This window comes from Balaenoptera physalus (genome assembly GCF_965194825.1).
Source record: "Balaenoptera physalus genome assembly, chromosome: 2".
Classification (NCBI taxonomy): Eukaryota; Metazoa; Chordata; class Mammalia; order Artiodactyla; family Balaenopteridae; genus Balaenoptera; species Balaenoptera physalus.
In genome coordinates this window covers 3,522,859-3,537,086 of record NC_138883.1, presented here as the reverse complement: position 1 = coordinate 3,537,086, position 14,228 = coordinate 3,522,859, and the positions used below count along the sequence as shown (strand labels likewise).

Sequence of the window (14,228 nt, the reverse complement as noted above, 5' to 3'; positions counted from 1 at the left end):
CAGATGGTGGAGCACGGAGGCTTTTACCGAAGCTCAGATCAAACCTGGGTGAAGCTGGAGAGGATCCAGTTTGTCGGGGCTTGTAACCCGCCCACTGATCCTGGGAGAAAGCCCCTCTCGCACAGGTAGCACACAGCCCCGCACACTTCCCTGATCTCACACTCACCAGTTCCGGGTTTGCTTTAAACGTAGCATGACGAAACTGTGGTTTTAATTATGAAAAGGTAACAAAATACTGCTCGTCATGGGGTTCCTCCGGGGTTACGTCACTGTGCTGGGAACACACTCAAAATGAAAGCGACGACGTGCTGGGCAGTAGTGAGCTGCCCCAGACCTGCCTGTAGGGCCAGGATGAGGCTGAAATAAGCCTGAGTCATTTTCCCACCTTTGCTCGGTTCTTTTCCGGTTTTTTGCATCTACAGTTATTTGTCAGACCCAGGCCCGAGTAGTTTGTGTGGGACCTCAGTCAGCTGTGGCGTGAAGCCATGGGGGCGGGTCAGGAAGCCCCCGGTCGGCCTGGGACAGGGAAGCAGCCCTCTCAGGCACGCTTCTCCTCACCCCATACGAGGCTGAGCCGGCTGTCTTTGTGCAGGTTCCTGCGTCACGTGCCTGTGGTGTATGTGGACTACCCGGGACCCGCCTCCCTGACGCAGATCTACGGCACCTTCAACCGGGCCATGCTGCGCCTCATCCCGTCCCTGCGCACATACGCGGAGCCCCTCACCGCGGCGATGGTGGAATTCTACACCATGTCCCAGGTGCGCGGCGTCTTTGCCCCGTCGTGACCGAAGGGCTCTGTTGAGAGACAGAGCTTCACTTGGAGCTCTGGCTGAGCCGGGAGACTTGCTCCAGGGTCTCAACAGATCGTGCTTCCGGCCGGTGCTGCAACCGCGGATATCCTCTAGCTTGTTCTTGCCGTCCTCGTCTGGCATGTGTACATGTGTTCATTCCCCTTATGAAACCGGGACCGTGCTGTGCCATTTCTAAAAGGATGTGGACACTTCTGTTTTAACAGCACCAACATGTGCCTGTCTGTACTTGTTCTTCTGCAGCGTTTGTGGTGACTGCACGTGGCCAAACCTGTCAGGGGGCTGGACCGGTTACAGTTCCACCACAATGCCTCTTTCAGCCTTGAAAAAATATTTATTGAAAAGGTCTTTGCCCACTGGGACTTCCCCTGGCAGTCCGGTGATTAAGACTCCGCCCCTCCAATGCAGGGGGTGGGGGTTCGATCCCTGGTTGGGGAGCTAAGATCCCACATGCTGCGGGGCAGTGCCAAAAAAAAAAAAAGATCTCTGCCCGCTGGATGAGCACAAGTGGCTCTCACGGTTTTGGTTTGCGTTTCTTTGTTAGCCTCTGACAAGGGCTCGTGCGAGAGAACTGCCGACTTTCCACTGAGACAGCCGTCTCACTTAGAGTCCCTTCTGAGCGTTTGCTTGTCACGTATCACAAATGTTTTAAATTTTGTAGGATTGCAGTTTTTTTCCTACAGCATTTTAAATGTTATTAAATGTAGACTTTTTTCTTTAATTGTTTCTGCTTCTGAAATAATGCTTAGAAAAGCTTTCCCTCAACTTAGGAATTACATTTTTTTAAGTATTTTTAGAAGAATTTTTTTTGTAGTTTTATTTTTTTTTTTACATATAAATCTTTAAATATAATTAATTGCAACATAGAGTGAGCAAGTTGGATCTTGCTTTGTTCTGAACAGTAGTCCCAACATTATTTACCAATTCATTCTCAAATATTCCAGGGTCTAGAGTCTTTATTCTTAATATAAAAATGTTATACTGCATTTGACTTTTTAACTACTTTTCATGTCTTAGGACATTTACATGTAACTTGCATCTTTTCGATTCCTGCAGGAGAGATTCACTCAGGACACACAGCCCCACTATATCTACTCACCCCGTGAAATGACCCGGTGGGTGCGAGGTATCTTCGAGGCACTGAGACCCCTGGAGACTCTGCCGGTGGAAGGCCTCATTCGGATTTGGGCACATGAAGCCCTCCGTCTCTTCCAGGACAGGTAAAGCCAAGGCTCCGGGTAGCTCCATGCTCCCCTACGTTGACCCTTCCGACCCCCCGAGTTAGGGTCTGCATGAGGCTGGCCTGCCCTGAGGCAGGCTGAGCTGGTGAGGGACAGGAGTGAGGTGGCGAGGGCAGCCTTGCATCTGGAGTTGATCACGGCCGCCCCCACGTACGAGACCCCGACGGCCCTGCTGGTTACCGTGTAACCTCGGGCAAGGCACTTTAACTCACCTCTTTCACTGTTGGGTGGGCCCCACACAAGGTCAGGGCACAGAGGTCACAGGTGAATTTCAGTGCCTTCTAACAGCAGCCTGGGGTGCAGTTCTGTAACCACCACCCCTTCCTCACCCTCAGTCTTTGCTCTCATCAGAGGATTTGCAGCTGTATCTCTGGGACTTTAGTTTTCTCTTTTTACCTGTTGGCCACTTATTTCAAGTCTTGCAAGTTTTGACATTTTCTAGTTAAGTGACCAGTACTGAAGGGAGAGACTTGTTAGTGGCTGTAGTGGTCAGCTTGGATCGTGGAAGGTTTTGTGGTTTGAACCGTTGTAAGTCTCAGTAAAAAGTTCAGTCGTTTTCTGTCTCAAGGCATCTTGAAAATTATTGACCTTTTTTTTTTTTTTTTTTTCCCATTTATTTTTTGCTGCGTTGGGTCTTCATTGCTCCTCGCGGGCTTTCTCTAGTTTGGGCGAGCGGGGGCCGCTTTTCATTGCGGTGGCTTCTCTTGTTGTGGAGCACGGGCTCTAGGCACGAGGGCTCAGCAGTTGTGGCACGAGGCCTCAGTAGCTGTGGCTCATGGGCTCTAGAGCACAGGCTCAGTAGTTGTGGTGCACGGGCTTTGTTGCTCTGCGGCATGTGGGATCTTCCTGGACCAGGGCTCAAACCCGTGTCCCCTGCATTGGCAGGTGGATTCTTAACCACTGCGACACCAGGGACGTCCCTATTGACCTTTTTAAATCAGAATCTTTTTCTTGTATTCTTTGCTTATAGTTCTGTGTAATCTTTGTTTTATAGTAAATTCTTAGTTTTCCTAGTTCCTGCTCTGTCATTTTTATTGATTTTTCTTATATTGTTAATTTTATGTATTTTAGCACTGCAGTCCTTCATAGCCTTTTAGGCTCATTTTTGATTAGTGAGAAAAAGTTAGACTTTTGTTGCTTTAACTCTAAACTTCTAACAAACAACAAATCTTAACTGATTTACTATTTAGTGCAGCACCACGATTTCCTGTTGCAAACTATTTGGGGAAACGTTCTGCCTATGAACAGGTTACTCGGAACAGAGCAAGAGGGGCTGCAGAGTAGGAGCAGGAGGGCAGGAACTTGATGGCAGGGCAGGTCCCCTCGGTCCCGGAGTAAGTGTGAGGTTGCCCTAGGTGGCCCACCTGTAGAGGACACGGTCCCAGCAGGACAAGCTCCTCTGACCACTCGTGGCCTCAGCTGTGGGTAGTCATAGGAGTTGGTTAATAGTTACTCCCCTGGCAGAACCCAAGGCAGATGGTTCCCTCCAGACTAAGAAATACTTAAGCCTTTGGCAGTTACATGTCTGGACCAGTTATTCTTGCCTTCAGGCAGCTTTTCTCACCCATGCTTTCGAGGAGTCTTGGAATATTGCGTTGTAGATGACTCGGTTCCACGCCAGCCTCCATGGAGTTCTCATTTCCCACAGAGCTGCCCTGCAGAGAGCCAGGGAGAGAGATGAGCTGACCAAGGCAGAGCGGGGCACACGAGCCCTGGCAGCCCAGCTTTTCTCTCTCGTATTGGGGCTCTACCACTTTAAAAGGCAGTCCTTCTTATGTTATGTGAGCTACCTTCATTCTCCCTTCTTTAATTAAAAAAATAATTGGGCTACAGAATCATTTTTACATTTCTTAACATACCAGAGATATAATTTTGTTTAGATTGAAATTTCGCAGTAGCAGTTGTGCTTCTAAATTCTGGTTGGCTACAGTAAGTACGTGACATGCTCACTGGACCTTCACCTGGTAGCCTAAGTTATCATGTATTCAGCTGCTCAAAATGTACCTCCCACACCTATAGGGACAGTTAGAGTCTCACCTGCTTGCTCTGTGGTTTTCTCTGTAAGCCTTGTGTTTCCAAAACTGTACACCTTGTAGTTCCCTATTTCTGTTCCCATAATGCCCCTTAATAGTTAAAACATTTATATTAAGCAAGCTTAGAAACTAAAATGAAGTTTTCATTTTGTAAATCAATGTAATTAAACATTTTTAGAGGTTTTTTTTTAAGATTTTCATATTTAATATCTAGGTTTCGGATTACTTAAGTCGTCTCGAGTTCAGTCTTAGGTTCTTCCATTTGTAGAAAATGAAAATTTCTGGTAGAAGACTAACGCCAGCCCTTGGAGGAGCCCACAGCACCCACAAAACCCGGTGTTTTCTCACCACGGCCTCTGTCTTCTCTCCCGACAGACTTGTAGAAGACGAGGAGAGGCGTTGGACCGACGAAAATATCGATCTGGTTGCTCTGAAGCATTTTCCCAACATAGACAAGGAGAAGGCAATGAGCCGGCCCATCCTGTACAGCAACTGGTTGTCAAAGGTAACGCGTCTACATCATGTTAGGAACACTTTCTTTGCTCCTGTCCTTCTAGTCAGCATTACCTTCTCATCAGAAACGTCTTTGCCTTGAAGCGCACTATGAAGGAAGCTACGGCTATAGGCATGATGGGCCACGTATTTGCAGCCGCTGATAATTTAGGGCAGAGAATCCCAGGGCTGTGGCCGCTCCAAGAGCTGTGGATCCAGCCAGCAGGAGACGGGGCTTCAGTGAAATCAGGGCAGTTAGGGATAACTTGTGTGAAGATGTTTCGTATACTAGGATGCTAAACAGAGTGACATTTCCAGAACAGCTGTGAGCTGCCATTTTCTCTGAAAAGGAGAGCCGACATCGTAGGAAGTGACAGTCTTGATATGCATTTCCTTCGGTAGGCGATGCTGATTTAGGAATGAGGACAGCCTTCCTTTAGGAGCTCAGTCTCATAGGGTGGATGGCTCCATCTTGGGAGAGCTGACCCTGACATAGGGGCTTAGGCAAGTGTTCATAGGCCTTCATCTGAGTGTCAGCAAGGGCATGGCAGGCACAGGGCCTGATAGAAGCAAATGCACAGAAGCAAGAAGAACAAGAGAGGTTTGCTCAGCGTTTCTAGAATTTCCTATTTATTTCTAGACTCTAGCTACTAATCCTGTTTCACTTATGGGCAACATCTTCTCCCAGTGGCTTGTCTTTTCACTCTCTTTATAGCATCTTTTGAAGAACAAACATTCGTAATGGAATATCGTTTAAACCCTTAATCCATCTGAATTAGTTAGTGTATGGGGTGAGCTGTGCGTTCATTTTCCGTTTTGCATGTCCACTGGGACTCTGCAGTGTCGCACTGTCACGTGGGCTTCCCTGTGCGCGAGAGTCTGGTACAGAGCTCTGTCCTGTCCACTGGCCCGCTTGCTGCTTCCTGTGCTGAAACCACGTGGTCCTGACCACAATTACAAGCCCACCTGACAGGACAGTCCCTGTCCAGAACACCTGGTTCTTAAAGGGGTGGGTCATCCTGCCATTCTCAGGCTTTTCCCCTTCCAAACGAGATTTAGAATTGGCTTGTCAAGTTGCACCAAAACAACATCCACCATCCACCACTGAGATTTTGACTGGGATTACATTGAATCTGTGTGTGATTTGGGTGGAACTGACATTTTTAGTTGTGTGTTTTTCTCTCCATGATCATGGTGTATCTCTTCATTTATTTAGATGTTCTGTGATGTCTTTCAGTGAAGTTCAGTTTTCTCTGTAAAGATTTTCCGTGTCTTTACTCTCATCCTAGTTTACTTATATTTTTGTTCCTATGTTATAAATACCTGCTTTCGTCTCATTTTTTGACAGTTTCTTGGTATATGGAAATATAATCCACTTTGCTGTAAGAACTAAAATGATTTCTTCTTCGTAATTGGATCTTACCTTTTTTCCTACAGGATTACATCCCAGTAGACCAAGAAGAGTTAAGAGATTATGTCAAAGCCAGGCTGAAAGTCTTCTACGAAGAAGAGCTCGATGTTCCTCTGGTCCTGTTTAATGAGGTGTTGGACCACGTGCTCAGGATTGACCGGTGGGCTTTTTGTTGCTGCAGCCTCACCACTCACCCGAGCTGCTCTCGATTTGATGGGGGGCGGGGGTCAGGCCAGGCCTCGTGCTGTCCTCTTGACGGGCCTCCCACGCCCCTGCCTTCCTCTGTCAAGTGACTCCCGCTTCTTAGTCCAGCTCTGCTGAGCCGAGCTTCCCACCGGCTGCGACTACAGCCCTTCACCCTCCTGCTAGCATCGGCCTGTCTCCCTCGAGTCATCAGGGTGTCCAGGGGCGGCGCCATGTCTCTTTGACCTTTGCCACCTCACCGGACCTGGCAAATAACAATTGCTGTACGAATGTTTAGTGTACAAATTCAAGTTAAAACACGTTCCAAATGTAGACTAATCCTGAGAAGGTTTAGGACTTGAGTGTCAAAAGGGGAATGGAGCATAAAAGCCTAACTCTTTCTTCTGTCTGATAATGTTTCAGAATATTCCGCCAGCCTCAAGGCCACCTGCTTCTGATCGGGGTCAGCGGAGCGGGCAAGACCACTCTGTCCCGTTTCGTGGCCTGGATGAACGGTTTGAGCGTGTACCAGATTAAGGTGGGTCTGGCCACAGCCTCTCGGCCCACAGCAAACCCTGTGCATACACGCAGCTCCTTGAGCAAGAACGGAGCTGACCTGCCCCGCTTCTGTAGGTCCACAGGAAGTACACGGGGGAGGACTTCGATGAAGATCTCCGCACGGTGTTGAGACGTTCTGGCTGTAAAAATGAAAAGATAGCTTTTATAATGGACGAATCCAACGTGTTAGATTCTGGATTCCTGGAGCGGATGAACACCCTTCTGGCCAATGGAGAGGTAATCAGTGACACGCCGCACCGTGTTACATGGCACCAGGTTCTGAGGACCGGCCAGCCACAGTGCCGTTTACTTCGTAGGTTCCCGGCCTCTTCGAAGGAGATGAGTACGCCACCCTGATGACCCAGTGTAAGGAGGGGGCCCAGAAGGAGGGCCTGATGCTGGACTCGCACGAGGAGCTCTACAAGTGGTTCACCAGCCAGGTCATCCGCAACCTCCACGTCGTCTTCACCATGAACCCGTCCTCAGAGGGCCTCAAGGACCGCGCGGCCACCTCCCCTGCCCTGTTCAACAGGTACGCCGGTCCCTCTCGGCTCTGCTTTCCGAGGGGCAGGCCCTGCTCTCAGGAGCTGTTTCGAGATGTGGGCATCTTTTTCAGGTGTGTGTTGAACTGGTTTGGGGACTGGTCCACTGAAGCTCTGTATCAGGTTGGCAAAGAATTCACGAGTAAGATGGACCTGGAGAAGCCCAATTACATCGTGCCTGATTACATGCCAGTCGTGTATGACAAACTGCCGCAGCCACCGTCGCACCGGGAAGCCATCGTAAACAGCTGTGTGTTCGTTCATCAGACTCTTCACCAGGTGGGTTCAGTTTTTTGGGGGGGTTTGTTTTTTGTTTTTTTAACATCTTGAGTATAATTGCTTTACAACGGTGTGTTAGTTTCTGCTGTACAACAAAGTGAATCAGCTATACGTATACATATATCCCCATATGCCCTCCCTATCCCACCCCTCTAGGTGGTCACAAAGCACCGAGCTGATCTCCCTGTGCTGTGCTATGCGGCTGCTTCCCACTAGCTATCTATTTTACATTTGCTAGTGTATATATGTCCATGCCACTCTCTCACTTCGTCCCAGCTTACCCTTCTCCCTCCCTCTCCCCGTGTCCTCAAGTCCATTTTCTACATCTGCGTCTTTATTCCTGTCCTGCCCCTAGGTTCATCAGAACCATTTTTTTTTAGATTCCATATATATGTGTTAGGATACGGTATTTTTTTTTCTTTTTCTGACTTACCTCACTCTGTATGACAGACTCTAGGTCCATCCACCTCACTACAAATAACTCAGTTTCGTTTCTTTTTACGGCTGAGTGTGGGTTCAGTTTTGAGATCATGAGAAAAACTAACTGCCGTACTAACGTAAAGCTAAACCGATGTAAAAGTAGACCCCCAGGTGCTTTGGATTTGACACTGCAAATGTCAGTTTGACACCATCACCCACAAAAGAGATGCCTGTTTCTCACCTGTTTTCCTACCTCTGTCAATGACGTCTCACCCCGCCTGTCGCCCGGCTGTGTGTTCCGGAGCCGTCTGGCCCTTTCCCTGCCCACACTGATTCCATTTGCTTCTCTCGCTGCCTCTCTGGCCAGGCCTGTGTTCTTCCCCCAGAGCAGGGGTCACGCACTGTCTCTGCAAAGGGCCAGGTGCCAGCTGGGCCCCTGCACGGCTGCCCAGCTCTGCCGCTGTGGCGCGAGAGCAGCGTTGCCATGAGCGAGCGTGGCCGTGGCGATGACACTCCGCGTGCAGAGGCTGCGCTGCAGGGTTTGACCTGCTGGCTGTGGTTTGCTGCCCCTCCTTTAGACTCTTTTTGTTAGACGAGTCCAGTCTGCTCCCCTCTGGAAGGCTCTGTGAAGACCACTGTGAGCCTGTGGGTGTCCTGCCGGCCCTGCCCTAGCCCTAGAGGTCGGAGGAGCTCAGAGGTGTGAGGGCGCCTTGCAGTCCCGTGGGAGCCTGAGCTAGACTCCATCTCGAGTGATGGGACTCCCGGGGCTGGGGCCGTGCCGTCGTGCCGCACCAGCACAACAGTTATTCTCTGAGGTTAAATCGCAGAGGACGAACGTCCCGGAGAGCGAAGAGATTTGACTTTTTTCCAACAGGCTAATGCTCGGCTAGCGAAGCGAGGAGGCAGAACCATGGCCATCACGCCTCGCCACTACCTAGACTTCATCAACCACTACGCCGACCTGTTCCACGAGAAGCGGAGTGAGCTGGAGGAGCAGCAGATGCACCTGAACGTCGGGCTCAGGAAAATCAAAGAGACGGTCGACCAGGTACATCGTGGCCTGAGCGGCATTTTCTGGGGCTGGGCTAGGGAGGGCCTCTTAATTTGAAGGTAATCGCCGTGTGGTTTCCATTTCCCTGACGTGGTTTTTGTTCCTCAGGTAGAAGAGCTGCGTCGGGACCTCAGGATAAAGAGCCAAGAGCTGGAGGTGAAGAATGCAGCGGCCAATGACAAGCTGAAAAAGATGGTGAAGGACCAGCAAGAGGCTGAGAAGAAAAAGGTGCTTCTTTGTGTTTTGGGAACCGTGGCCTATGTGGGCCGGGCGTTCTCCGTCTCTCATGAGGGAGTAGGGAGTTTAGTCTGAGACGGGTTTTAGGGTTGAACGGGTCTGTGGTGGGGGCAGGGTGTGTGTGTGTCTGTGTCTGTGTGTGTGTGTGTGTCTCTCTGTGGTGGGGGCAGGGTGTGTGTGTGTGTCTGTCTGTCTGTCTGTCCCGGGCGGCATGAGGAGTGCCATTTTAGGACTCAGCAGATGAACCGGTGCTAACCCCGGAGCTGAGCCGTCCTTCCTCTCCAGGTCATGAGCCAGGAAATTCAGGAACAGCTGCATAAGCAGCAGGAGGTCATCGCAGACAAGCAGATGAGCGTCAAGGAAGACCTCGACAAGGTGGAGCCGGCCGTCATCGAGGCCCAGAATGGTGTGTGCACCCTGTCAGAGGGCTGGCTCTCTGGGAAGGGTGGACAGGTTAGGGGGCAGCGTGGCCTTCCCCCAGAGGTCCCGGTGATGTACGTTTCCAAAAGCGTCATTGATGAGTCTCTGAAGCCTTTTCTGAATACTTAAGACTGTCTTCATCTCTTAAAGCAGAGTTTCCGTAAAGCTAGTCTGCTTTCACCATAGGGAAAAAACCCTTTTCATAAGAGAAAATTGACAAAATAAGCTTTTTGTCAGTACGTTTTTTAAAATCTGGCGATAATTTCATAAATATGCTATTTGCAAGTCTCTGGGTTGAATCTCATCCAGAAATAGCGTAAAGTAGGCAGTGTTGCTGTCTTGTGTATAATTATTAGAGCGTCCTGGTCGTGGCCAGCGATGACTAATTATTGGTAGCAGTCCCCCGTCCTTCCTTTTCCACCCCATGTACCTGGGAAACGCTGCAGGAGGAGCGCAGTGACCCGGCGTCCCATCTTAGTCTGCAGTCTGCCCGGTACCTAGGCGTGGCCTTAACCCTGGGCCCCTTCCTGCCCATCAGCCTTTAACTTATTTCAAATAACCCAGTTGCTTGTAGTTTTCACATTACACCACAAGAGGAATTAAAATGCACCATAGATTTTCATTGAGAGTTGTACTTAGATGAGAATTTAATTTAGCTCTCACCTGCCGAAGAATTACTTTAAAAAAGTGTTTTAATAAAAGTTCAGGTTAGGAAAATGTGCATTTCAGTTTATGGAAAGCGTTGGTCATTTTTTTTAGAACTGTTAATTCCACATCTTCACCCCAGCCGGTGAAGACAACTTCTGAATTGTGGCAGACTGAAAAGGTCTTTGTTCAATTGGTGTAAAATAAATGAACCATTTTGCTTTTTTTTTTAATACTTAAATCTTTATAGAGGTAAAGGAATTAATGAGGATTTGTGAGACATTTTTAAAGATGCTGTCCTTTTTACAGAATGTTGCGATTTAGGCTTAGTACAGTAAGATCTCTGTCGTTATTTCGGCCACTTCAGCTATTCCAGAGGGTTTTAAGACAGAACATCCCACGTTCACTTGGGTCTTCTGCGCACTTGTCCCTTTCCTGGTGAGAGTCAAAGGTCTGGCTGTGCTCTGGTCCCCTCCTCACCGCGTCCTTTCCACCCCACCCTCTTGTGCTCCCGCCACGCCCAGCCGTGAAGTCCATAAAGAAGCAGCACCTGGTGGAGGTGCGGTCCATGGCCAACCCCCCTGCCGCCGTGAAGCTGGCGCTCGAGTCCATCTGCCTGTTGCTGGGGGAGAGCACGACGGACTGGAAGCAGATTCGCTCCATCATCATGAGGGAGAACTTCATCCCCACCATCGTGAACTTCTCCGCCGAGGAGATCAGGTGGGTGGCGCCCGCTGGGGGAGACCGTTCTGGTGGCGTGAGGTTCTCGTGTTTGCTTGTGGCCTCGTGTCCCTGGCTTAGCGCACACAGAAGGTAATGTCAGCTCCTCAGTTGCACAAACACCCTTCCAGGCCATGTCCACTCAGACCAGTCAGATTTCCTCCCCCCGTTCCTGACAGTAGTTCCCTGACCCCTTCAGCTCTGTGAGCCGAATACTGTTCCATCCCCACGAGTGGCCGCGAGCGCGGAGCTGGCCCTGAGCCTGTCTCCTGTCGGGGAACAGGCAAGCGGCGGGAAGGTGAGAGTCCTTCTCGGCAGCAGTGTCCTCGTCACCGGAGAACTAGGGTCGGGCTGGCTCCTCCTCCGTGGTCACGAGCGACAGATGGGAGCTGGCTCTAGTCTCTACATTTCCATTTCCTAAAAACTCTTCTTTACTTTTTGCCCTGCGCATGCTTAGGAATACAATTCCTCTTTTGCAGTGACGCCATAAGGGAGAAGATGAAGAAGAACTACATGTCCAATCCTAGTTACAATTACGAAATCGTCAATCGGGCCTCCCTGGCCTGCGGGCCTATGGTTAAGTGGGCCATCGCACAGGTAATCAGCCTGGCTGGGAACCCCTGTGTGAGGGGGCCTTGTGTCCGGTCCCTTTTAAAGACAATCGATCTGCCCTCCGCAGCTTAACTACGCCGACATGTTAAAGCGAGTGGAGCCGCTGCGCAACGAGCTGCAGAAGCTGGAGGACGACGCCAAGGACAACCAGCAGAAAGCCAACGAAGTGGAGCAGATGATCCGCGACCTGGAGGCCAGCATCGCCCGCTACAAGGAGGAGTACGCCGTCCTCATCTCTGAGGCCCAGGCCATCAAAGCCGACCTGGCGGCCGTCGAAGCCAAAGTAAGGTGGTCGTCACGAGCGCGCGCTTTCTGCCGCCCCCCTGAAACGCTGCCGTTCAGCGTCCTTCACCATGCCGTCCTCGCCGGCCTCGCCGGGGGAAGCGCTGAGAGTAACAGACGACAGCACGGGCCGCACGTACTGCGGTCATCCCGGGGAATTAGCTCTTTCACGTCCACGGGGGTCCTGGTGACTGTTTCCTGTGCGTTTACTGAGTGGCGTTAGGTGGATACCAGCCGGGCAGTCTGAAGCCAGGGGATCCCTCTCCCCCGCGGCCAGCTCCGAACCCGTTTGTTCTCCCGCCTTGGGCTTCATAAGTGGCATCAACGAGGGCCTCCTTGTCAGGGTCTCCCGTCCCTCTGCTTGTCCCTTCTGCTGTGGTCCCCATCGCTCTCGCCCACACTCCTCCTGGGTCCTCAAAATAGGCGCTTTAGCCTCCTGCCTCTGGCGCCTCTTCCCTCCAGGTCAACCTTCCCCTGGAGGTTCCTTCCACCTGCTTCCTGCCCGCATATCTGCTCACACACAAGTCTCAAAGCTGACACTTAATTCTCTACACTCATCGTATGCCCTCAGATTCTGAGGCTTGTGTCGTCCTCAGTTGTGGGTGATCTGGGTCCCAACCTCCTTCGGGATCTGAACCACGAGTGTGCTTGTCTCTCCTGCCGTCCCAGGCCCTGCCCACAGTGGGCAGGAACAGAGTTGCACTTCTCAGCATAAAGCCTGTTTGGTTTTCTTTTTAGGTAAACCGGAGCACTGCTCTTCTCAAGAGCTTGTCAGCTGAACGGGAACGATGGGAAAAAACAAGTGAGACTTTCAAGAACCAGATGTCCACCATCGCCGGGGACTGTCTCCTGTCGGCTGCGTTTATTGCTTATGCGGGTTACTTTGACCAGCAGATGCGCCAGAACTTGTTTACCACCTGGTCCCATCACTTACAGCAAGCCAACATCCAGGTAACCGTCCGCAGGGAATTTCAAAAAGGGAGCCAAAATGAGGGTCGGTAAGCTGTCACCATCTCCACTGGGAAGCCGTGCCTGTCTGCGTCCTGAAGAAAAGGGTCCGTAACTGCTGTCCCTCTCAGTTCCGCACAGATATCGCGAGGACGGAGTATCTGTCCAACGCTGACGAGCGTCTCCGCTGGCAGGCCAGCTCCCTACCTGCAGACGACCTGTGCACGGAGAATGCCATCATGCTGAAGCGCTTCAATAGGTACGTGCTTGTGCGCAGCGAGGGCGCGGGCGACAAGTCTTCGTGTGCAGTGCTCCCCTTCTCATTTCTTTTCAAAACACACCTTTAGGAGAGGTGAAGAGGACATTGGGAGGGTCCGCATGCTCACCTCTGATGGTGGGCTGTGCACGGTTCCCTTTTTCTTATGTTGTGACTGTCCAAACTGTCCTACAATGAGTGGTTCTCGTGTAACCTTTTTTTTTTTTTTTTATAATTTATTTATTTATTTATATTTGGCTGCATGGGGTGTTCGTTGCTGCCCGTGGGCTTTCTCTAGTTGCGGTGAGCAGGGGCTACTCTTTGTTGTGGCGTGAGGGCTTCTCATTGAGGTGGCTTCTCTTGTTGCGGAGCACAGGCTCTAGGCATACAGGCCTCAGTAGTTGTGGCTCGCGGGCTCTAGAGCGCAGGCTCAGTAGTTGTGGCGCACGGGCTTAGTTGCTCCACGGCATGTGGGATCTTCCCGGACCAGGGCTCGAACCTGTGTCTCCCCTGCATTGGCAGGCGGATTCTTAACCACTAGGGAAGCTTCATGTAATCTTTTGAAATTAATGGGCATGGCTGTGTATTGGGCGAAAATCAAAACAGACCCTCTCGGGAATTCCCCGGCAGTCCAGTGGCTGGGACTCGGTGCTTTCACCGCCAGGGGTGCGGGTTCAATCCCTGGTTGGGGAACTAAGATCCCCCAAGCCATGCGGTGCGGCCAAAAAACAAAAACAAAAAACAGACTGTCTCTTAAAATATTACAAGAATTGGAAGTGTTTAGCTAGGGAGAGAGTTAAGGGAAGCTGCTCCCTGATTTTGGTTTAAGGAGGGGGCCAGAGTAGGAGGAGGAACGGGCCTGCAGCCGAGGGGGGCTAACAGTGCAGTTCAAGGACTGACCCTCCTCCGTGGCAGCTCCCAAACCCAGCCACCCTGGGTTTTCTTTCTCTTTCAAAAAACTGATTCCCAGAGTCCTGTTTAACCATGTCTGCACATCTTGGAACCTTTGAGCCCTTTCTGTACGCCACTGTCCCCAGGACACAAAGAGGAACCAACCCTCAGGTCTCACAAGTGGCGCGGGGTCTCGCC

General features: G+C 50.8%; 1 protein-coding gene across 1 annotated transcript in view; it reads left to right on the top strand.

Annotated features, from left to right (window-relative positions):
- DYNC1H1 (dynein cytoplasmic 1 heavy chain 1) overlaps nucleotides 1-14,228 on the top strand; it is a 66,138-nt gene that overhangs the window by 41,287 nt on the left and 10,623 nt on the right. The window contains exons 40-56 of the mRNA XM_082450969.1: nucleotides 4-125; nucleotides 593-758; nucleotides 1,866-2,029; nucleotides 4,459-4,588; nucleotides 6,013-6,146; nucleotides 6,593-6,707; nucleotides 6,803-6,964; nucleotides 7,045-7,259; nucleotides 7,344-7,548; nucleotides 8,843-9,016; nucleotides 9,128-9,247; nucleotides 9,542-9,662; nucleotides 10,846-11,041; nucleotides 11,521-11,638; nucleotides 11,721-11,936; nucleotides 12,674-12,886; nucleotides 13,015-13,142. Coding sequence (XP_082307095.1) covers nucleotides 4-125; nucleotides 593-758; nucleotides 1,866-2,029; nucleotides 4,459-4,588; nucleotides 6,013-6,146; nucleotides 6,593-6,707; nucleotides 6,803-6,964; nucleotides 7,045-7,259; nucleotides 7,344-7,548; nucleotides 8,843-9,016; nucleotides 9,128-9,247; nucleotides 9,542-9,662; nucleotides 10,846-11,041; nucleotides 11,521-11,638; nucleotides 11,721-11,936; nucleotides 12,674-12,886; nucleotides 13,015-13,142 — 2,699 coding nt within the window. The remainder of the gene's footprint in view (nucleotides 1-3; nucleotides 126-592; nucleotides 759-1,865; nucleotides 2,030-4,458; nucleotides 4,589-6,012; nucleotides 6,147-6,592; nucleotides 6,708-6,802; nucleotides 6,965-7,044; nucleotides 7,260-7,343; nucleotides 7,549-8,842; nucleotides 9,017-9,127; nucleotides 9,248-9,541; nucleotides 9,663-10,845; nucleotides 11,042-11,520; nucleotides 11,639-11,720; nucleotides 11,937-12,673; nucleotides 12,887-13,014; nucleotides 13,143-14,228) is intronic.